Source organism: Emydura macquarii, unplaced genomic scaffold, assembly GCF_026122565.2.
Source record: "Emydura macquarii macquarii isolate MOO-44397 ecotype Brisbane River unplaced genomic scaffold, CSIRO-AGI_Emac_v2 contig_1253, whole genome shotgun sequence".
Taxonomy (NCBI): domain Eukaryota; kingdom Metazoa; phylum Chordata; order Testudines; family Chelidae; genus Emydura; species Emydura macquarii.
In genome coordinates, this window is record NW_027131390.1 from 70069890 (window position 1) to 70094788 (window position 24899).

The 24899-nt window shown below is 38.9% G+C and overlaps 1 protein-coding gene across 5 annotated transcripts in view; it reads left to right on the forward strand.

The window, feature by feature from the left end:
- ZNF385B (zinc finger protein 385B) overlaps positions 1–24899 on the forward strand; it is a 245389-nt gene that overhangs the window by 134009 nt on the left and 86481 nt on the right. For 3 of the 5 annotated variants that reach the window (XM_067549093.1, XM_067549094.1, XM_067549095.1), the window contains one exon: positions 21652–21794. In XM_067549093.1, the coding sequence (XP_067405194.1) occupies positions 21652–21794 (143 nt within the window). Of the gene's footprint in view, positions 1–8567; positions 8668–15722; positions 16123–21651; positions 21795–24899 lie in introns of those variants that run through there. The other 2 variants (XM_067549097.1, XM_067549096.1) reach the window with 2 other exon arrangements.

The window sequence follows — 24899 nt, forward strand, 5'->3', positions numbered from 1 at the left end:
CCAGTGTTTCCAGCAAGGCTGAAAGAAGTGGTATATCATGTGGGTAATATATATATAATGAAGTTTAAATTACCCATTTAAAACCTATTTAATGATAGACTGAAATGATTCCTAAGGAACCATTAATACTATTGTCAGTAATTGAGGTACCGAGAAGTTAGATATTTAATTGTTAGACTTCCCACTCGTATCATAAATGTGCCATTGAAGTGTATTTTTACACTACCATGTTCATAACTCATATAATAAACAATCCCCAACTGAGCACTGAAACAACAATATAATAGCTATGAAGGAGCTTTAATAGGTATCAGTAAAACGCATATGAAACGGTCCTTAACAAAGGTTTTTAAATGTTCCTAAACATTAGTTATTAATACTTGTTTTGTCAGTTATCTGCATAGTGGTACAAAGGACTATTGATCCATTGTGGATTGTGGGGCCCATCAGTCCTGCAATAGGAGACTGTCAATGTTTCAAATAGCAATTTTTTGTGCACTTGAAGCAATTACGTTAAATGAATAGTGTTATATTTGTATTAATTACAGAGAAAACGTTTTGCAAAAACTGAACCTTCTATGATGGAAATCAATATTTTTGCAATTACAGCTCCTAAAAATACAAAATTAAGGCGGCCAGCTATCGACGATAGCTATTTGGCTGCAACAAATGCTTGTTGTTTTGCAGATTATTTGGTTATCCAACAAATGTGACTCTCAGTAAGTGAAGCACTAGTAACTCTTTCACTAATGGAAGTGCAACATACTGTATGTCTCAGAAGTATACTTCTGCCCTATTACTTGTCCCAATTCAGGGCAATTGCACATACTCCCACTCTGTGGTACAGCAAAGGCATCCATTCCCAGGCTTCCAGCTCCTGTAGCTGTCACTTCTCTTGGGTCTTTCCCCTTTCGGACCAGGATATCTCAAGGCTGAACAGTTCCCTGCTTTCACAGTGTTGTTCCCAGCAGAAGAGAGGCTGCTTGAATAATCTTCTCTTGCCTTCTCTTCAAAGACTAACAACAGGGCGATTTTGCCAACACTTGTAAGTTACTACACCAAACTTCCCATAAAAACCTATTTTATTCTTAAGGTAAAAGCACTATAGAGAAAACATATTAAAAATAAAAGAACCTACGCACATGCTCAAAGTTTACCAGAGATTATCCCAACTTTAACATGGGCTCTGACAGGAGCAGACTTTCAAAACCCAACCCGAGGGGATTCCTTAGGATTTCATCAGACCTTCAGTGCAGAATAAGCCCCCTCATAAAAAATGTAGTCCTCCCCTTATACAGTTCAGGGGTCTTTGATCTGGAGTTTCAAGGAGTTGGTAATTAGGAGACAATGGGTCTTTCCCCAGAGTGTAGCTTCAAAAGGCCTCCCAAGTACCTCCTAGGAAGCCCACGTCTCTGATACATCCATTGTCCCAGTTGTGACGTTTCTAACGTACGTTAGTCAAGACCCTAGAAAACATAAACTCCTACAGTAACATACCATTTTATTTTAAAGACAATGGACCCCAAAGATATTACACCTAATTCAATAAGGTTTAACTTTATTCAGAAAAGTTTATTGTAATTCCATAAGGTTTGTCCAGGATACTGCAGACTGTTGTCACTCTGTCACACGTATGTCTTGGCATATGTGAAAATAATAATGCTCTAGGATTGTTATGACTGGGGCTTGGGCGGTCATACCTAGTGGTTAGTCGTACCTAGTAGTCATGGCAATGGCGGTCAGAACCCAGGAACAGTACCAAGGCTCAGCAACAGAGTCAGGAACCTGGAGTCAGAGCTGGAGTCAAGCCGGGGATCGCGGCTGGAGTTGGAGACCAGGGGCGCAAGGAATCAGGAACCAGGGACAAGTCAGGAGAGAAGACTGGGTCCAATGTAGCAGCCAACCAGAAATTCACCCATTTGCACAGACAACATCCAGTGCTCCTCCTGACTTAAATAGTGCGGTCAGACCTATTGGTGGGGTGGGCACTTCTCCAATCAGGGCAGGTTTCTCTGGTGGGATCACCGTTCCACTAACCACTGAATTGACTAGTTACCAGCAAGTCGCTGGATGGCAACTGGGATGTGAAGGTTGCCTGAGGACCTGCGGGTCAAGACCCATGGATCCTCACAAAGACGATCTGTCAAAACACGTGTAAGTTTTAGGAGCAACAAAGAGCTTAATGGGTATACATTTACTTTTGCTGCCACAGTCCTGTCACTCTGCGGTGCTGGTCATAGGGAACGAGTGAGGAGGGATATGGGGAGAAAAGTGACGAAGTTGAGCTTTACCCCCTATGAATTTTGTACATGTTATTCTTTAACAATATTCATGTGTGTCTGCCTATACATTCACCAACATGCTGGCATCTGTGTTCAGTAAACTGCTTCCATCACTTCTGATTTAAGAGAATGAATTGTCATTGGAGTCCTGCTTATCAAAAGAATTTGCATCAGTGATGTAGTTTTTAATTAAAAAACTAAAAGAATGTTCAGGTATTTTAACAACAATACATTGCATTTAAAGATCCAAAGAACTCTAAAAGCACATTTCAGTTTTTTAGCTTCACAACAGTTTTGTGTGTTGGGGAGAGGGCAGCATGGTGGGAAATAATATTTCAACCCACAAGATTCCACCATGAAAACTAGTGGGGGAAGAAAGAATAAGACTGATTGGCTGATTTACCTCTGATGTTATAGTCCAGTTGGGAATTTCCTGTTTGAGTTCTTAAGATGAATGTTGCAATAGGGAATTATATGTGTTGAATTCTTTGGAATTTTCTTTAGAAAGCATTGTCTCCATTATACATTGATTAATTAAGTAATCCATCCATAAAATGGATGAAGGTAAATCAGAACAAGGTACTCCTATTTAGGAATAAGATTGTCCACATGTGGGATTATTCTGGAATAACTATTGCACTTTAAATTCACACTTAGTTTGAATTAAGGTAACTTTCAAGTGTAGACCGAGCCTAAGTGCCTGATTTTGAGTGGTGCTGAATATCTGCAATGCATCTTGAATTCAGGGAGTTGCAGGTCCTCCATCTTTCAGTAGACTGTCTAAATGATAGCATAGTAAAATTAAATACTCTCTCTTGGTTGTCTGTTTATGCCAGCCATTAATCTCTGGCCTTTTTAGTGGAGTGTCCATGTGGTATATTTATAGACAGTCTTTATTTGGCTCTTTAAGAACTAAAATTAATGCACTTTAAATATGTGCTCCAGTATTAATTGTTCTTGCAGCAAAGGAGAAGAATTAGCCATTTCTTTGTTATGGGATCTAGCAAAACAAATGCATTCTTTTTTCTATATCAATGGGATAAGGTATGCTACATTCAGAGCTTTTATGTTATCACCTAAGAATAGTGTGCAATTTGAGTACATGAACAGGAGAAGTTATTTTGGGACATTGCTCTGATCAAATACAGTGAGCTAAATTAATCTTTCTTTCTCTGTAACTCCATGCATGTTAGCCATTCCCTGGCAGAACACATTTTCAGAAAAACTGGTGTAGACAAGATCTATGCACAGAGGAAGGCATGTTATTGCCATCTAATACATTTTTGTTAGTTTTTATTAGACTTGAAAAAAAATCTGCTGCATTCTGAGGCAAAAGGGTTATAAATAATTTAGGCCCTGATTCTGCAATGAACTGTGTGTAGTCAGAGCCCTGGAGCTCATTGCAGAAGTTGTGTCTCAGTCAGGAGCTCTGTGACTACAACTGATTATTCTTGTTTTCAACTATTTTACAGCTATTAAAGTTTGAGTGTAAAAGCGTGTCATTGTTTGAGTGAATGTTTACTTCAACAAAATATATGTGCATACTACAACTACAAGAAGTTAAATTCACAGCATTGTTGTTTGTTCTTCGAGTTCAAAGATGACCATGACATCACTGATGGGTTTGGTTTCTGTGAACATGTGAGTGGCTGATCAGGCCAATTTGACCTTTGAACTGTCAGTGGCACACTGAACAAGAGTTGCCCCTATGGGCTACTTGATTAACAGCAGACATGCTGCTGTTATGACATTTTACGGTGCTGATGCTTCTGCTCTGCCTCAGTAGTTCTCCTCTGCTTATAGACTGTGACTCCAGTATGGGGATGAGACTTCTCCAGAACGATCCAGAGCAAGATCTTCCCAAAATTCTGGGTCAATATTGAAACAACTCAAGGATAACTTGAGGGAGTCTTTGAAATGTTTCTTCTGGCCTCCCTGAGAGTGCTTTCCCTCCTTTACCTTTTCTTTAGTAGTCGCTCATCTGACATTCTGGTGATGTGACCTGTCCATTTCAGCTGCGATTTCATCAACAGAATATGGCTGCTTGGAATACCTGCCCATATGAGAACCTCAGTATCTGGAACCTTCTCTTGCCAACTTATCTTCATCAGTTTCCTCAGACAGCCCATGTGAAAGTGATTCAGCTTCATAACATGGCATCTGAACACTGTCCAGGTTTCTCATGCATACATCAAAATTGGCAGTGTGATGGCTTTGTAGACCTTCAGTTTTGTTTGTTGACTAATGCCTCTATGCTCCCACACATTTGCACGTAGTCTCCCAAAGGTCACATTTGCTTTGGCAATTCTGGCGTTGGTTTTTCTCATTGATGTGAATTGCATGTGACGGTGTACTGCCAAGGTAGGTGAACTTGTCTACTGCTACTACTTGTCTATTGTCTTCTAGGGATTGGCTGTAGATAAGGCTTCAATGGTGCAGGCTGGTACATGACTTCTGTCGTCTTGATGTTGATTGTGAGACCAAAATTGTCACAAGTCAGACTCAAATTTGGCATTCAGGGAACAGTCATCAGCAAACAGAAAATCACGAACAGTCACTTCATGAACCTTCATCTTTGCCTATAGTCTCCTCAAGTTGAAAAGCTTGCCTTCAGTCCGGTATCTGATGCCAATCCCGGTGTCCCAGTCATGAAAGGCATCTGTAAGTATGGCAGAAAACATCATGCTGAAGAGGGTTGGGGCCAACACACAGCCCTGTTTGACTCCATTGGTGACTGGGAATTGTTGAGATGACTGATCGTCATCCATAATGCAAGCGAGCACACCATCATAGAATTGCTGAACTACTGAGATGAATTTCTCCGAGCAAACAAATTTTGCCATGGTCTCCCAAAGGCACTCCCAACTGACTGTGTATCAAATGCTATTGTCAGGTCAATATACAGGCTGGAATTCTGCTCCATGCATTTCTCCTGAAGTTGATGAGCTGGAAACACCGTCTGTGGTCCCATGACATTTCCTGAAGCCACACTGCTTCTCGGGCAAGAGCCCTTGTTCAATATATTGCACAAGGCAATTCAGCAGAATTCTGATGAGAATTTTGTCGGCTGTTGACAACAAGGAGATGCCCTGATAGTTGTTGCAGGATTGTCTGTTTCCTTTTCACTTGTAGAAGTGAACAATGGATGCATCCTTGTACTCCTGGGGCATAGTTCCTTAAGTCCAGATTGACTGGAAAAAAATTAGTCAATTTCAAAGCCATGTGCAAGCCTCCAGCCTTATAGACTTGTGCTGGGTTAGCATCTGCTCCAGGTGTTTTTATCATTTGGCAGCAGGCCAGTCACTCTCACAGTTTCAGTCAGCATTGGGGGATCAGCAAGAGATATGTTGATGTCAATCTGGGGCTGCTGATCTGGGGCTGCTGACGTCAATCTGAGGATCAAGTACTGTCTCCTCGCTAATAGATGATTGAGGATGTTGTTAAGTGTTCTGCCCACCTTTGCGGTTTCTTTTCTTTGTCAGTGAGCAGTATGGTGCCATCAGCACTCAGTATTGGAGATGTTCCTGGTGACCGTGGCCCATAGATTGTCCTCAGAACATTATAGAAGTTCTTCATATAATTCCTGTTTGCATAGGACTGAATCTCATCTGCCTTGTTGCTCAGCCATGACTTTTGCATCCCTCTAAGTTTGCATTGGACAGTCCTCTTGTTGTTGTTGAAAGCTGCCTTCTTAAATGTTGAAGTGCTGTCTCCTAAACAGGCCTTATGGAGCTGATGTTTCTCATTCAGTAGTCTCCCTATATCAGTATTGTTTTCATCAAATCAATCTTGATGTTTATGTATGATGGAATCGAGGGTATTGGTAATCTGCGCCAACTCTAGCACTGAAGTCACCAAGGATGATGAGTTTGTCTTCAGCACTTCTGCAAGAAAGGACAGGTCTTCATAAAATTTGTCCTTGATCGCATCTGGGTTAGTTATGGTGGGTGCATAGGTGCTAATGATAGTTGCACATCTTTTCCCAAACAGTCAGAGTCTCATTAGCATGATTCTATCATTCACACCCTTTGGGAAATTCCTAAGCTGGCTGGTTACCTGTGTTTTGATGGCAAACCCAACACCAGCTTCACATCACTTTTTTACTATGGCCACTCCAGAAGATGGTATAGCCGACTCCTTTTTCAGTAAGTTGTCCTTCTTTGGTTAAGTGAGTTTCATTGAGGGCTACTATCTGGTTGTTGCATCTGGCCAGTTTTCTACCAACTAGAGCTGTTCTTCTCTCTAGTCTATCTGCTGTTATGCAGTCCATTAATGTGCACACATTCCAAGCACCAATGGTGAGTGGTGTCACCTTTGTCTTTGTAGCAGTATCCCCATCAGCCACAGTATGCTGACCAGGGTAAAGGTGAAGCAGACAATGTTTAGGGCACCTTTTCTATCTCCTGTCTCATACTACGGAGGTGAGCAGTGTGATCCTAAATAGGACTGCTCAGTCACCCAGGGGGCTGCTGAATTCTACAGCCGCTTCAGTCCAGTGAAAAGCAACCCTACACCCTGAGTTGCCTGTGTGCAGGTCTGCAGCTACTGATCCCGTGTATTTCCAGATCTGCTGCTTTGCTGCTCACCCATCACCACAGGACTTGAGGTGGAGATGAGTAGTTGATTGCATGACTAGTGTGTGGATTGGATTTAAGTGAAGGAAAGTTGCGTAGAATCTCCCTCACTCTCTCATCTAGGCCTGTCTGAATCCAGTGGCACAACAATGTCTGGAGACAGGTCTGGGTGCAGTGGAAAGCTATGAGGTCCTGCTGTACCTGAACTGATGTCCTAGGCTGTCCACACAGCTCTCACTATCCACCTTCACAGCAAGAGACATAAGTATATCTGCTTGACCTCCTGGTCCACCAGAAAAGAATTTCCAGAGGGAGCTAGGTGTAGCTGTCCATTCTGGTCAACAATCGCAAATAATACCGTCTACTGTTACTTACGGTAGCAGGCATAGCCTGACCTGTCCACGCTTCATCTGGAACTTCACCTCAGAGCTGTATGCCAAGGGAGGCCCTACCAGGAGTACAAGATTCCTGGTGACATGGTTCTGAGGGTCATTGAGGGACACAATGGTGGACCTTTCCACCACAAGGTAACGGTCCAAGGAGAGCATACTATCGCTTAAGCAAGGTTTCACTTCATTCTGTTTGATAAGGAGGTCTTTCAAAGCTACTTTATGGAGCTTCTCATCTACCTTCTATTCACATGTTTATTTTGATGTAATATTTATTTTGTTTGATTTTAATACCATCTATCAAAAGAGAGCTTAAATCTTTTGATGATTTCCCAAGAGATCAAAGGTGGGATTTTCAAAAGTATCCAAGCCACTTCTGAGCACAAATCCCATTGAAAGTCAATTTTAAGGTTTTCTCAAAAATCCTATCCCAATCCATTCTCTATTTAATTTAAAAGAAATACTTTAAAAAAAAAAAAAAGTTGTTGTTTCACATTTGTTGAATTTAGCTGAGGGTGGGCTATATAAAATACATATATATAAATATAATATACAGTATCAGGACTTCTCCTTGTCATATTCTGGCATAATAAGCAGACAGCTGCTTCCAAAGTAAGATGAGTTTCTCTAATGAAATATCTTCCTCAGAGTAGTCTTCATTAAAATTTACCAGTGTGGTGTATGGTTTAGTATTTCATCAAGTCTTTCACTAGGATTTTTTCATGCTTGGCAGTAAAGGAATGCTGTTGGACAGCTTAGGTTCAGAATTGAAATTCTGTGTTTTTATTTTTAAAAATTACAAATAGTAATTGATGTAGGCCCCATTCCTAATCTGAACTCAGATGAAGTGAAGTGATGTGCCTAAGGTCACACAGCAAGTTAGTGGCAGAGACAGTACTGAGAATTCAGGTGTTCTGATTCCCAGGCCAGTGGCCTAGCTGCTACACCACCCTGCTTATGTGCACTCCTGGCATTCTTCACTCCTACTTCACCTAAAATGACCGTGATTTGGGGCCGATGCCATTTGTTTCCTTAAGAATCTTTAAAAACGAGACACAAAAATGCACAGCTAATGTTTTCATCTGTATAAGAACAGTATCAACTTTCCAATAGCCTAAAAACTGTCTGTAGAAACACTTAAAATATATATGGTCAGTCTTTTAGATTATATTTGGTCTGATGATGTCATTAGGTAGACTATCATCCCTCGGGAATCAAGTTGCAAACACTGTCCTCAACAGTAATTAGAGCTAAGCAACAATTACAGCACATATGATTTGTTCAGACTTATCACTTGCCTGCTGTCTCCGAGCACCAAACACCACAAAAGCACCCTTGATGAAATGAAGGAATTATTTATTTCTAAATCTAACTCCACATGTAATTCTGAAGTGGTCGTGGACTATAATCTTCTAAACTAAGGTAAGCATTACTCTGTGTTTAGCACATGCAGGGGTTTTCCACCACCATAAATATAAATATAACACACAGGAAATTAATTTAGGATAAAGTAAAAAAATTATTCAGTTAAAATAGCTGTCTTTTGTGGGGTTTTTTGGAGGGCGGTTTGTTTATTGGTTAATCCAATCTTCCTGAAAGATTTCCCTGCAAATACACTAAACACACAAGGGAAATTTATTCCTTGATACAACATTATTGAAGTCAGTGGAATCACAAAAGGGATGAATATGAACCAGAATTTATAAAGTATCATAGCAAGTTTTGCCTCTTTTTTTTCCTTCTGTTACAGAAAGTTGCTAATTTAGTTGTGGTATAGCCTAACAATCCTGTTTACAGTTTGCTGTCTTTCTTATTTCAGTGATTTGATCATAAAACCAGTCCTTGTTAGAATTTTTAGAACCTTTCTGTGTCTCCACATACTCCTTCCAATCCCTCCTAAAGCATTGGGATAGGAGAGGGGCTGCGATAGCTTACAGTTGATGGGGGAGTTGATGGCTAGTCATACTGGGTGGTGAGTGACTGTTCCTAAGCACTGAGAGAAGAAAGAATAATAAGGTAGGGATAGGGGAGAGGAGTAGCTGCAAGAGGAGGAGGCTTAGTAAAGGATAACCCAGTTCATTCAGGGGGCCTGCAGATATCAAAGAAGACAGATGATTGAACAAACCAGGGTATTCTGAGGAGGACAATAGGGTCTCAGTCAGAGGCATAGAGTGCATTTAGCAACTGGAGGAGCAACTGGACCTGTTGAGACAGAATTCCCTGACCCAGAGGAGTCTAGAATGGGAGAACTTACAGCATGGGAGAGAGAAGCTGGACGGCCAAAGATTCTGGTCCCTAGCTCATGCTAGTGCAGCCTAAGGAATGGTTTGTTACACCAAGCTACCTATGGTCCCAAAGGCTGTTTTAGCAGTTGGGAATTGCAATAGCATAGGGACATCCTGGCTACACTTCCTTTCTCCGGGCCATCTCCTTTTCTGGGATTGGGGTGGTGGTGCATCATCTGTGAATTTCTCTACTCTGAGTGACTCCTCCACTGATTGGTTTGACTAGCTTTCTGGCTTTCTGGCCTGGAATAATTCAAAGCAGCTATACTGAGATCAAGAATCTAGCCAGTTCTCTGTGTGATAATCTTTGTTTAGGACTAAATTGAAAAGTCACAAATATACAGGGTGAAATCCTGGACCTATTGTAGTCAATGGCAAAACTCCCATTGTCTTCGGTAGGGCCAAGATTTTGCTCATAGGACCTAAGAGTACTGCATGTATTAACAGTCAACAGTGTTTGTTTAGAATGGTGCAATCCAGTGCAGCAGACTATTCTCTGCTAGATTATAACATGCCACACTACTTTCCAATTAAACAAATAGCTTTGTTTGTTTTAGAAGTCTGCAAAATTAGCTTTGTAGAGAAACAAATGACTAATATTTCTATGCTACCTACAGATAAAAGCAAATCACAGTTGTATTGCAGCCAGCACATTTCTTCTTAATGTAGCGAAGGATGCTTCTTAATTTATTTAATTGCGTAAGCTTGACAAACAGCCAATGCTAATAAATATGCATGGATATTAGTATGCTGTTTCTAGGGTTCATTTGACTTGGAAATATAAATATTGAAAAAAGAAATGAGTGAAACAATAAAGCACAGCAGTTGCCAAAATGAAATTGTATATGGCATTAGTATTTCCTCCTCTTCAGAAATTTATTTTGTTCAGGAGCATATTCAGGACAAAGGTTAGAGAAAGAGAGAGAGAGAGAGAAATACTCCATGGGTTACACAATCTGCAGCTCAAAATTTGAACATATTATCATAAAGATACAGGTGCTATGAAGGTTATTCAAAGAACTATGACCTAACAATTTTAACATGATTATTTCAAGTGAAGAGGTAAAAGTATATTTATCAATTCTAATTTTTGGACACATTTTTGCCCTTTTTTTGGTATTTACAGTACAAAGTCTAGGATGAAATTTGTTGTTGATTTTTAAAGCTATTTAACATGTAAAAGAGCTACAAGTGTAAATAAAACATTTCTTGATTTAATGTTGATTTATTTGCCTCTAAAATAGTGGAAGCATTATTTTCTTTAACAAGAAAAAGCTTTAAGGTAGACATCTGTTTTTTTCTGTTTCTAATTTTTGATACAGGTATTGAATTCTAGAGACTTGTGAGAAGAAATTCCTAGGATGTCTTTCATGTCTTATTAATTATAAATGTTTTGACTGATTGAAAACATCAATTTTTTTCATGATTAGCTCTACACATGAACTGTATGTGTAATATTCATGATCTGTTTGTTTTATACATATTTTTAATGGAAAAATTTCCTTCGGTTATGGGGGATTTGGGGTAGAAAATTCTGAGAAAAAAAAAATTCTGAAAAAAATTCACAGAAATGAAAATGGTGCACAGTCAGTCCTCAGTATTCTAGAGAGACAAGTTAGGTGAGATAATACCTCTTACTGGACCAACTTCTGTTGGAGAAAGATTCAAGCTTTCGAGCTCACAGACCTGAAAAAGCTCTGATCTCTGAAGCTCAAAAACTTGTCTTTCACCAACAGGAGTTGGTCCGATAAAACATATTACCTCACTTACCTTGTGTGTCTCATATCCTGGGACTAACATGGCTACAACACTACAAACAGCTAAGTATTCTTTATTCTAGTGAGAAAGGTCCCAATCTCACACACAGTTGTGTATACACTTAATTTTAAGGATGATGAGTATTCCCATTGATGTCAGTGGGATTACTCGTGTGTTTAAATCTAAACGTGTGTAATACCTGTAGGCTTAGGTCCTAACAACATGCCCTCTTTCACAGCATGCAGTGTTTTTATAACTAGGCTAGTGAGGGTCTAGTTATAGTTTTATCCTTTATATTATATTTTAAATAATTTAAGATATTGGGCTTCATCCTGCTCCTTCTGAAGTCAGTAGCTCAGAACATTTTTATTGGTGGCATGTTCTACTTTGATAACACGTGCTGTTGACATTGTGAGCTTGATATTGAAAAGGGGATTGGGTAAATCATTGTGCTGTGTATTTTGTAGATACAACATTCCAGGATAAAACCATATCAGAATTTCCATAGACATAAAGTGAATGAAAGTGTGTTATCCTGTCATGTAAATTATTTACCATTATTTAATAGCAGCTATTTTTAGTTAAACTAGTTATTGTGAGGACTCTTCAGAAATTTTTGCTGTATATCTCTCAATTGCATAATCAACATACAAATAAATCCTACATATCTACTATAAACTTTTTTTATTGTAAACTTAAATTCTTTGCAAGTTGTTTACAATCCCTAATATTGTGTGGAAAAATAAGTAACGGGTGAAATCCTGGCATGATATTAAGTCAAAACACCAATTAACTGCATGCAAAAGGGCCAGGATTTCACTGAGTTTGTATACTATGTGGCATGTTTAGGAGAAATCCTAAATACATTTGACATATAGAAACATTTTATTTCAAAGTATCTGATTTCATCCTACTCAGAAGGAGTGGGAGAGCAGGTATGTATTTTGATTATATGTATTAAATAGGATTCTACATTTCTTTGTGGATGATTAATAATGGAAATATTAGTGTAGACTCCATGTTTTCATTTCTAAGGACAGAATGATTTTCATAGTGTCACTTGTTTGTTATGTAAAGTTAAGTTTTAGCATTATTTTAGATAACTAACTCATCTATACAGTTCCTACAGTTTATAAAATGTCATGCCATATGAAATGCATGTAGATTTTGTTGCAACAGTTGTGTCAAAAAGACAAAACGCTTCAGAACCTACTGCAATCCAAAATGTTTGGTGTTGTCTGTTTCTCTAGTTTTGTTCCTATGCAAGGTCAGATACGGACTAAAATAAAGTATTTCTATGGATTGCCTTGCCTCCTGATCTTTGGGCAAGCGGCCTCTCTGCAAATCATATCCTATCCAGTAGCCATTAATAACCACTCTGGAGGGGTAAAGTCATTCCTATTGGCTTTTCAAACATCACCTTTGACAATTCTAGAGGTTTTAAATAGGTGGTGTAATGTATGTCCATGCAAGTGCTTCATCTTCTTCAGATCCCTTCATACGTTAGAGGAAGAATTGACTGTTTCATTGATGTTTGAATAAGGTTTGAGAGGAATGAAATCAATACAACTTCTAAATTTCAGATATGTATGCATCACAAACATTTTAGTGGTAATCGTATTGACTCTTGAAGGAACTCATTCATTAATTAGTTAGTCTGTACAGTGCTTTGGGGATATGAAGTGCTTAGTATTTTTCCTATTGTCAGTGGGAGGCAATTGAAGTGTCTCATACACGCTGCTGTTTTGATTCAGAAGTTATTTGTAAAAATAAGTTACGTTGCCTGGGCAGTGCTGCTCTCTCAGGATCATGTTAATTTGCCATTTGGGAAATTCAGATAAAGAATTGGTCTTGAAAGTCACTCTCTCTCCTTTAGCTCTGACAAATCATGAGAGCCTTGTGGTAGCATATTGCAAGCACTAACTTTTGTTCTGCTGACTGTGTCCTGGAAAAAAAAAATGAAAGAAACACAATAGATTTATTCATATAGCATTTTGTTTTGGGAGGAAAAATTTCAAAGTTCACCTTCCTGAAGACTCTTAATGCACTACTTCTAAAATAGGGCCTTTCTTCAATATTGTGATACCTGCACCTCGCCATTTTCAGAATTAAATACAAAATTCATTTCTTTGACTTTGCTTTCTCTTAATAATCTCTCTCTCTGAGATATACTCAGAGACATACAACACTCTCTCTCACACACAACTAAGCAAACAAACAGAAAATCCCCAAAGCCTATAAACTAATCAGACGAGAGATTATTTCTATTTTTAAATACATGGAAAGAATTCAGATACTGCGGTGATGGAAATCGTATAAATACTTAGATTTAGTGACCTGCAAGGGTTCAATATATTTGTATGTTATTTCTGGAAATACCAGCTCCTAATAAAAGTAGATAGTAATGGCTTTTGCAGCAGGGACCCAGATAGTACAGGATCATTTTAATATTGATTCAGCTCTGAAGGGAAGAACCCTAACTGATTATTTTCCAAAACGTATTTCATTAGCTCATTTTAAAAAAATGTGATTTTCTTGAACACAAGTCTTTCCATATAGCTGTCTATAAATAAGTGTATTAAGGACACAAAGGACTTCTTCAATGGATGTCAGAATCCCCAGAAAAGCAGATGTTGACTCAGATCTTTATTTTTTAGTGGCCATGTTACAACTTAAACTCAAAAAAATCACAAAGATGGACCAAAAAAAGTGTCCTAGCAATAGAAGAGTTCAAGAACAAAGAAACAGATCAGATTCCAGATTTCACTTACCAACCATTACAGTGTTTTGCAGGACCAAGTTGATGAAAGTCAGGAAGACAGATGGTCAAACTGGAGGAAGACAGTAGTCAAGACAGTGGAGGAAAAAGTGGGCTGCCAAAAATGGATGCATAAATTACATCTAGAGAACATGGGCAGTGACTGACTAGCAGAAAGCTCTGAAAGCAAAAAAGGAGCAGTGTATGACATAGGCCCACTCTTAGAAGATGATGCAAAATGCAGAGAAAAGTACAAAGAAACAAAGAAGAGTTTCAGGAAAGATAGAAATGCCTGGGATCAGGAGAAAGATGCAGAGGCAGAAAAAGCAGCACAGAAGGGAGACTTGAAGAAGCTTTATAGAACAAAGACATCTCAGGAAGAACCAGACTGTCACAGGTGATGCCCATCAGGAACTCTTATGGACAGATGTTGAAAACACATGAAACAATCCAGGTGATGAAAGTATATTTCCATTCCAGATTAAACAGTCCAGAGCGAATGATTGCACACCCATTCATGAGAAATGCCAATGCTAAATTAGAAATAGAAGAGGAACCAATAACACCCAGTGAAATTAAAGCAGACATCAAAAGCCTCAAACAGGAGAAAGCTCCTCTGGTTGATAGAATTCAAGCAGAGATACTGTAGCAGGAGGCGAAATTCTTACTGAGCAGTTACCAAGACACTATCATGAAATGTAGGTGAAAACAAGCACCACAGGACTGGAAAGATATCATCGTTGTGGCATTGCCAAAAAAGGGTGATCTTGGTGCACGAATTGGAGAGGTATTGTACTACTATCAATCCTGGGCAAAGTATTGACTACCATGATGCTGAATAGAATGAAAAAAGCAGTGGATGAAATATTACATGAAAAATAGGCTGATTTCCATCCAGATAGATCATTTTCTGAACAGATATTCACTCTTTGACAGATCACTGAAAAAGCTACTGTTTAGCAAAAACCCATTTTCATCAACTATCGACTTTAAGAAAATGTTCCATAGTATCTACAGAGAGACTCTGCGGCATATTGCTAGAAGCTATGAGATATCAGACAAGCTGATCAATGTAATCATGATTTATATGATGGAAGTAGATTTGCAGCAAAATCGGATACAGGCCTGGATGAATGGTTTGATGTTCTGGCTGGAGTTAGACAAGGATGTTTATCACCAATCTTCTTTGCATTAGCAATAGACTGGGTGATGAAGTTGGCAAAAAGAGTAAATGGTGTAAAAATGGGTTAGCAGGGATAAATTACACGACCTTGACTTTGCTGACAACATTGCTTTACTAAGCATGATATGGAACTGAATGATTGCCCTTACATCAGAGGCACTACAAGAAGCAGCAAAAATTGAACTGAAAGTAAATGCAGAGAAAACGAAGATTAGGAAGGTAGGAAACTGAACAACAGATGCAAAGGTGTATATGGATGGAAAAGAAATGGAACAGGTGGAAAAGTTCTGTTGTCAGGGGAATGTGATGACATTTGAAGGTAGCTGCAATAAAGAGATTCATACAAGATTAGGAAAAGCAAACAGCACTTTTGGAAGGATGGACAACATCTGGTCAGACTGAGGTCTCCACTCTAAACTAAAGGTCAGCCTATATCATGTGATTGTACTGAGCTTGCTACTGTACAGAGCAGAAACTTGGCTGATGGCAGGGACTAACGGGAAGAGATTGGAAGCTGACCATCACAGATGGCTGAGGAAGATACTACACTTTTCATGGAAAGATAAAATAACAAATGTGAGAGTAAAGGAGCTTACAGAGCAGGACATGCTAGAAAATTTCATCAAAGAAAGAAGGCTCAGATGCATGCGGGACATGTACCTTGATGGAAGATGGGAGACATGCTAAGCAAGCATTAAATTGAGTTAAAAGTGTGAGGGAGAGAAGAGAAAGTAGGGAAGGCCAAGTAAAGACCTGACAGAAGAGAGTGACAGAGGATATTGAATGAACTGGCATGACCTTGGAAGAAGCACTTCAACTAGTGAGAAACCTTGATCATTGGAGGAATCGGACAGCCTGATGTGTCAGTGACAAAGGAGGAACTCAAGCCCAAGGTAAGAACTTAAACAAGACTCGTTTCTAGTGCAATGATCCTTTTCAGGCTATATGTAGTAGAGCTGATGCAAATTTTATTCAGTCTGGAAGCCTCAGTGCTGTGTCTGTCTCAAAATTATTTATATTTAAAAAACACTTCACTTCAACATGTTCAGAAATATTCCTTACAATGTTCAAAAGTTCCTACTATAAATTAGTAAACAGTACTGAAAGCTTTAGGGCCCTGAAAAGGGTTGTAGAAGTGTGTGCATACTGAATTTTCATGGAGTCTGAGATTTAGATCATTTCAAACATCTCATGGCTGGTCCTCAAGGTTCCAAACCTTTAAAGGAAAAATCAGGTACACTGGATGACAATATAAAGTCTAAGGCGAGGGTGACTGAGTGCACTATGATTGCAGCCTGTGAATAAATTCAGCCAATCTGTGCACAACCATGGGGACTACTGTCGTATCGTCCACCTTGAAGATGTGTTCTAAATTCCAGCAGTTGTTTTGATGATTTGACCTGGTCTTTTGAAAAGGCAGCAAAAAACAGAGAGAGAGAAAAGAAAACATAAAAGCCTACCCATTCCTTCAGAGGTTCCTATTTTGCTACCATCACCCTCATTTGCACCTTTTGCAGGCAAAAGTTGCTTTGCGTAGTTGTCATTACTGTGCACAGCAACCCTTACTGATTCAGCATGGCTGGAACTAGTGAAAGGATTTGAGAATGAGAAGATGAGGATGGGCAGCCATTAAACTCAGCATATGAGAGCAGAACTTATAAAATTCCCTGGGGAGTTAGGCTCCCAGCTCTCACTGAAAGTCAGTAGGAATTGGGCACTGAACTTCCTTTGGTGCTTTTTCAAATTCCCAACCCTGTTGTCTTGGTGTGGCACCAGTAAAACCAAGAAGACTATGTACAAGACTACAGTGAGAATCAATACTAGGGATAGGTCAATTAGCTAGGCCCTCTTTTGTTAATTGAAACTTGCCTTCCAGAATCTCTTATTCAACTAAGGCAGCCTTTGCCACTCTTTAAATCCCCATCTTTCAATGTGAATTGGCTTTTTGGATGTGAGGATTATATTGCTGGATCTCTATGCAACATAGAATTGAGGGTTAATTACTTATGGGTTGTGATTGACTTGTAAGTAGATGCCTGTATGAAAAAAAACCAAACAGCATGAGACTTTTTTGAACAGCATGCTTTTAAGGTTCCCCTACAAAACGAACTGCAATTTTTGAAGATATAGTTGTTTCTTTAAATTACCTACATGGTGGAATTCTTTCAGAAAAACTATTTAAGTTTATCTTTTTGTAAAGTTTGTGAGGGAGTTGTGCTTCTTAATACGAGGGACTAACAGCACTGACCCACGTCAGATAGTCCAGGGAGGCGTTGCATAGCTGCCAGTGTTTGAAAAGCTATAAATAAAGGTATTTAAGGACAAACCTTTTATCTGGGTTAAAATACACTTGAGTGGGAAAATGGTAAATTTAGATTAAAAAAAAAGGTGCCCTTTCTACATAGGGATGAGTAGTGTGCATGACAATATATAAGCCATTATCTCTCTGCCAGTACTCTCTTTAAAGTAACTGATCTCTCCTATACTGCTTGGTAGCTTTGTGAAGCACACTGATCTAGAACTGGATGAGATGTACTCAGATTTGAGTGTAGATTTTTAGAGGTGAAAGACTGTTACCTAAATCTGTGTAATCTAACCTCCTCCGCATTCCCGCACAGCAAGTTTCATTGGGACAGGTAACTTTGCATTTGCATCATGAGAGAAGTCTTGTGTTATAATGGAGATTGACTGAAGTGATGCTTTTCACCATCACTAACAGTACAACAGCAGTCCTTTCACCATCTAATCTATTAACTATACATAGTTTTTGCTGTCATACAAATCAAACTGTGGTAGTTACCCATGACAGCCTTTGATAATCAATGGAAAAAAATCTTTGTCTGATTTACAGGAAGTTTGACGCCATACATGGATGATAGCAGATGCTATCTAAGAGATATAGTATTTGTTTCATAGAAGGGTTGATTGTTTTGAGACACATTTGTGCAGTAAATTAAAAGAGAATTTATTCTAATAAAATGGGAAGCACTCTAGATCTTCAGCTAAGATTTAAAAAATGGATTTTTACCTCTAGCCTTCCAGAGTGCTGTAAAAGCCTTCTGGTGAGGACTAATATTTTTTGGCAAAGTATCTGCCTGTTTTTTGAAACTGATGTAACTGTAGATAATTCATGCAGCTGGAGTCAGAACAGCAACAGCAGATGAAATAGGAAAAATCAGCAACATGATAGACAGAACATCAGAAAATAAGCTTGTAAGAAATCTTTTTGTTTTTAATTATTTTAATCCGAACAACAGATATCTCTTTCGTTGTAGAATATATCCTAATAGTACATACATGTGGAAAGAGTTTTCTTATTTCTTGAAGCCATTACAAAAAAAATATGGTAAAACAGTGTTTAAACTAAAAACTAGCAGGTCGAGGTGGGCGAATTAATTGGCAAGAAAGTTATAGTTATGCCTGAGATTTACTAGTAGTTTAAAACAATCTGTTTGACACAGTAAAATGTCTGTATCATTAAAATGTTAATGAAATGGTAAACATCTGCTAAATTTATAGTGATAATGAACATTGTCAGCTACATCTTTCTTGTGCCAGTGTTCCATCTTGCATACAAATTTGGTTGGGTGACAGTGGGATTATCTTTGAGTTTTTGGAGGAATGAGGAGTGAAGAGGTTCTAGTCTGGTCTCTTATGGACATCTTTACCTGCTAATGTTGCCAGGGACTTTTACAGAGAAGTTGCAGGAGGGTCGATGGACCTCTGTGATTCGATTGGCCAGGATAGTAGAGGAGAGGGATTTTTAAAGCGAACTGCTAAGAAAAAGTGAAAATAGTTGAGCACTAATCAAACTGCAGGGTGCATGCTTTATCTTCCTCTGTAAAGTCTCTGAATCCATTCTGGAATCCTGAAGATATTCCAGATTTAATTACTCTGACATCATAGATACCACGGACTGCACCAATTTCAATGAGACTTCTGGTATATGTTGTGTTAAATCTGAGATATCTGTAGTCAGCCAGGATGTACCAAGAAGAGTGCGCAGAGATATGGAAAAAATAATTAAAATTTATTTCTATGCTGAATACTCCCTACCACAGCCTGGTTAGAAGGGGTGGGAGGTCAGTCATTACAGAAACTTAGACTTAATTTTAATTTTAAACTGAAATTATGACTGAGTTGTAATTGAAGCAATATTTATTTTCAAATAAGTCTAGCTAAATCCAAATATGTAAATGACAATGGCCTGAACATTACCTAATTAGAAGCACAGTATGTAATTAAATATATTGTTGCAGTGTGGATACAATACTGAAATCTGAATTCTGTGCCGCTAATGCATCAGAATCAGCTAGTAAAAATACAATACAGTCATCTTTTTGCAGCTGAGGATGCTTTCTTTGGTAAATCTCAATGCAGTTACCCTGTTGATCTATTTTTTTTACTGCAGATCTAAAGAGGCAGCTCTATGTATGTTAAACTTCCGTTAGCTTTTTAGTGTTTATGAATTCACTTGAACAAGCCCTGACTTACAGTTAATTAAGCACAACTGTAGATGAGTTTCACAAGCCTATGCAAAATACAAAATCTAATTTACTTAAAGATTGCAATCAGAATTTTCAATTTTGTGACCGCTGGGGTTGGGAAAGGAGAAATCATTGTGGGATAATTTTATCAGGATCAGTCTTCCACTCGCGCAGGAATGTAGCCAGCTTGGTAGGGCATTGCAGCAATCTTCTGTCCATCCCTTCCATGACTACCAGGATTTATCAATGCAAGAAGAGGAGAGACCGGATTGTGGTCTGAAATGGACCTGTCTTGGATGGTAGGCTATCCAGTCAACTCAGGTAGCCACAGCTAGGTTCACAACACTCAGTCCACTTCTCAGATACAATAGAATGGATTTTAAATGATGTCTGTGAGCATTTGGTGGTGGGATCAAAAGAAGAGCAAACAAATGCATTGCTTTTTCTGACTTAAGTTTCACCCAGTGTCCCATTTAGAAATTCTAAATGTACTGGGACAGATCCACTTAGCCAGCCCCTACAAACTGTTTGGCATCTCATAGATGGGTGGGAGTAAGTGAAGTTTGATGAGGAAGAGAGAGTTGCACTTGTTGCTTCACAGCTCACTTCCTGCCTGGTTCTAAAAGGCCCGGATCCAGCACGAAGAGCAGCATGCATTCTCTATTGGCTCTCCTCAGTATCAGAAAAAACACCTAACACAGGACTACTCCCCTCCTCATCACTGATCAGCCATGTGAGGAACAAGGTAACTGAAGAGTTAAATGAAGAGAGGTATTAATGGAAAGACAAAGCATCTATTAGCTGGGGGTTGGCACTAGCAGGAGGTGGGGGGGATAATTCAGGAAGGCAGAGGATCACCTGGCTGCAGTGACTACAGGATAATGGATAAACTGACTGGGGTGGGCTGTGGGGTAAAAGGACCAGTTAAGTGGTTACGGAGAGGAGGCTGGATTGCTGAGGTTGGAGGATCAGCTGCTTGCTTAGAGATGTATATGGAGCTGAGGATGTGTTCTTACACCTTCTGTTGGTCCAAAACCCCTTGTTCCCCTCCACCCGGGAGATGGGGGAGTCAGGAGCTCTGCAAGAAGAAAGGATATAGGCCTGCTTTTGTATTAAATATTAAACTATTCAGTTTTAGACATTCGTGAATTAGGAAAAATTCCATTGTTTCAGTCCACGTTTTTGTGTCTGGCTATTTACAAAAATGGTTCCCATTGACTAAGGTTCTGTAAAGCCTTAGTTTAGAAAGAAAGATGTAGGGCTAAATTAAGAAAACATTGTTGAGGGGTGATGTTAAGGGAAAGTGGGAAATTGGGTTTATTTTTGTGCTGCATGGTTATTTAGTATAAACATACATTATAAGCTTATTACTTATTTCTTGCATTTTTAATCACTAGGCTTTTTTAGGTTTTTTAAAAAGTCATGCTTGTGCAGAATTAAGCACATTACAGATGCCATTATAAGGGATAAAAATGAATGCACAGGACATTTAAAAAAAAACAACCCTCTGTATCTCAGCTTGCATAAATATCCACTCTAATTAATCTCATAGGCAACCCTCAATTGCAAAAGCATCTGCCTGTAATAGGTGCCCAAACCTGCCTTTTTGGTTCATCAGAAATTTTGAGCCTTAGAAATGTTTTTATTCTACCTGCCAATGTGATTTACGCACCATATGTCTCCTCTTCAGGATCTGAGCAGCTATGTCCATTGGCATGGGGAAGTGTTCTGACACATCTAGACTGTGAAGAAGTAGGCATCTTTTAATTGTATTAACTCCTACTGCACCATTTTATCAAATGTGCGTCATGTTTATTTTTTACAGGTTGTCAGCCAGAGGTCATTTTTTTCTAACTTTACAGTGTGTATGTGTGTAAAGGGCATTTTTGTCTATGAGGGACTGATGAATTCCTGTTTTTGGTTTATTCTTGGCAGGCAGCACATGCCATACTACTACACTTCCTGCCCTTGTGCGCGCACCGACTCTGATGATGCAGCCTTCACTGGATATCAAGCCCTTTATGTCCTTTCCTGTGGACAGTAGTTCTGCTGTTGGACTCTTCCCAAATTTTAACACAGTAAGTAAATTTGTGTTCATGTTATTAGCCCCCTCCTCAGTCTCTGCTTTCTCTGCAGACTCTAATAACAGGTACATAAAGCCTGTCTTACAACATTGTGTATTGGTTACATAAAACGTTAGATATCCCTTTTTTACTCTTATGGTAGCTAATTTATGACATACGGGGCAGTGACTGAATATCCAGTATTCATTTGTGTAAACGTTCACCTTCCCTTTTAACCCATCCTGCTGCATGGTTACTGTAGAGGTTCCCACAAATACAAACTCTACATTTTGGGATGTGGTTGGCATGTAGAAAGAACAACATAATGTTCAGTTAGCAAACAGTGGTGCTTGTTTGTCTGCTCGTGCACATGCCTGCTTATACTATAAAACAGAAAGACCAAAGATGATTCTGAAAAAATCATTTTCACATTAAAGATAATGGGCCAGATATTCAGCTGATATAATCAACCTTAGTCCATTGTAACCAATGGAGTTACTCAGACTTTCACTAACTGAAGATCTGCTTTGTCACTGAATGAAGAGAAATGAAACTGAAATTGATGTTTGATCAGCCAAAGTGAAAAACAAGTTCTCATTAACTCATTATTTTTACTTTTGGTTCATTCTGTGTTTACTGTGTTTTCTTTTGAAGGATTACACCTCTATTTTTGCAATGGGTTTGCAGTAAAATGACTGCAAATGCAGTAAGATCACTGACAATCACTGTCTTTGTATGCCTGGGTGCTCTCTTTTAAGACTCAACTGGAATCAGTTGACCAGTCAGATTAAAAAAAAAAAATCTGTTTTTACAGTCCAATCTTTATTTTTAATTGCTCTTACTTCCTTAATTGCCCCATTAATAGATTCTAAATGTTATTAAAATCCCTATTGTCAATATCCTTTACAGTTTATTAAATTATCCCCATATGCCTATTGCACACAACTAAATTGCATACAATTTTGTATGTTTGCTGAGCCTGTTTTTTCCCCATGTTCAGATAATTCATCAGGAAATCAGTCTGTAAATAACAAGTTAATGCCAACAGAAAGGAGAATGGTTCAGGTCATTGTGTGAATAATTTCTCTCCAGTTTCAGTAACATAGTTTATTCCTACATAAGGATTACATGAATTTTAGAGCATCATAGTTGTCACTCTAGTCAGAAGAAAAAATTACATTATCAGCACCACCAGACAGTGGTTATTTGAACCCCTGCCAGATATTTCCTTTTACAAACTTCACTTCTGTATGAAGTGAAAACAGCAAGAGGATTTTTCCTCATGACTTGTAAATAAAATCTGCAGAAAGGCCAGTGCCAGAGGGCAGAATCAGCGTATGCACAATGTGCCCAGCCATTTAATAGCATCATTATCAGCCAGGTGGAGAGCCAGTAGCCTGCCATCGAAATAAGTCAGTGGGCACTCAACGATAATATGCAATATAGTCTGGAGTTGATTGCAGCTGCATTGTGGGTCATTAGAAAAACCCCATTTAAAGAGATTGGCTGCACAGTTGCCCTATCCTGTTTGAAAATGGTTCAGATATGACATGGGTGCCTTGGCAAATCAAAACCTGGTGGACAGGCATTTGGGTTAGTTACAAGAAAGTGATTAACGACTGTCATTGTTTACCACTCATTGCACCAAGCAGATTCCACTGTCATGTCCTATGGTAGCATAAATGACCATCATGGGCATCTAGAAGACAGGCGAGCTGGTGGGTGGTTGAAGAGGTCTGTGTACAGTGGCAGGTCACTATTCTCATGGATCTTAGCCAACAGAGTGATGGGTTTGGATTATGCTGCAGTGTTGGCTATGGAGGAAAACATTCAACTCATGGCTTACGCTTGCATTATGCGGATGAAATACACTAGAAACTTTCTTAGAAAAGCTCAGATGCAGGCGCCATCGACTACAATAGTCTGCCATGAGCTTTGTATCTTCATTCAAGACCTCATCAATTTCTGAGAAGGACTGAGCTTGGTAGCTGCAGCAAATATCATCGGCATAGATAAACGTGTGCAAGAGTGTGGTTGGCAGGTCATTGATGTACCCATTGAAAAGTATTGGTGAAAGAACTCAGCCTGGAGGGAGGCTGTTGTTGTGACATTTCCAAGAGCTACAGCAGTTGCCCATTCTAAACCGCCTGTTTTGGAGAAAGAGCTCTAATACTTCGGCCACCAATGTGGGGCAATTTGAAAGAGTTTAAACAAAAGGCCTCTGAGCCAAACTGTGTCATAGGCAGCAGTTAAATCCAAGAAGACAGTCCCGTTTTTAGATTTTGTTGAAAGACATTTTCAGTGAAAGTGGTCAAGGCCAGGACTTGGTCCTAGGTGCTGTCCTTTCCTAAACCCTGCCCACTCAACTTGCAAGACATCGTCCAAATCCGCAGTGATCATTGGAGGGCGATTATGGGCTAGCAACTTTTTTTTCAAAGACCGGTGGCCTATCTTATATTGTAAACCATTTTAAATAGTAATATATTCATTGCAAAATACATATATAAAATATGTATTGTGTATGTGTGTATTTATATATAAATACACAATACGTAAGAGATATATATTTGGGGGTTATGTATGTGTGTATATGCAATGTGCTTAAGGTGTGGGAGCCAAAACCAAAAATGATACTGCAAATGAGGGCATACCATTCTCCAATATACAATCGTTGTGATATGTTCTGTTCTAAGGCACTTAAGTGTCTTGTTTGTTTTCTTTGTTTAATGCTGCTGTACGTTAGCCAGGCTCTCACTGAACAATACAAAATGAAATCAAAACTTTTTTCTCTGGGGATCCTGCAAATGTGGAGCCTATCAGTATGCATTATTTATTACTATTATTATTGACCATTTATATTTCAGTAGTATCTGGAGGCCAGTCAGACTGGACATGTAGACTATTTTTGCCTACATGCATTTCTTTACACTTATCCAAGTTAACTTTCATCTGCCTAGTCTCCCATCCAGAATGTTTAAACCCATCTGGAGCTTCTCTCAATTCTTTGTGGTATTTACTAACCAAAAAAGTAGTAACATCAACAACTTAGTGTCTACTTCCTCCCTGGAAATCACTAATAACTATATTAAATAGCTCTGGTACCTGCCACAGACACACCAC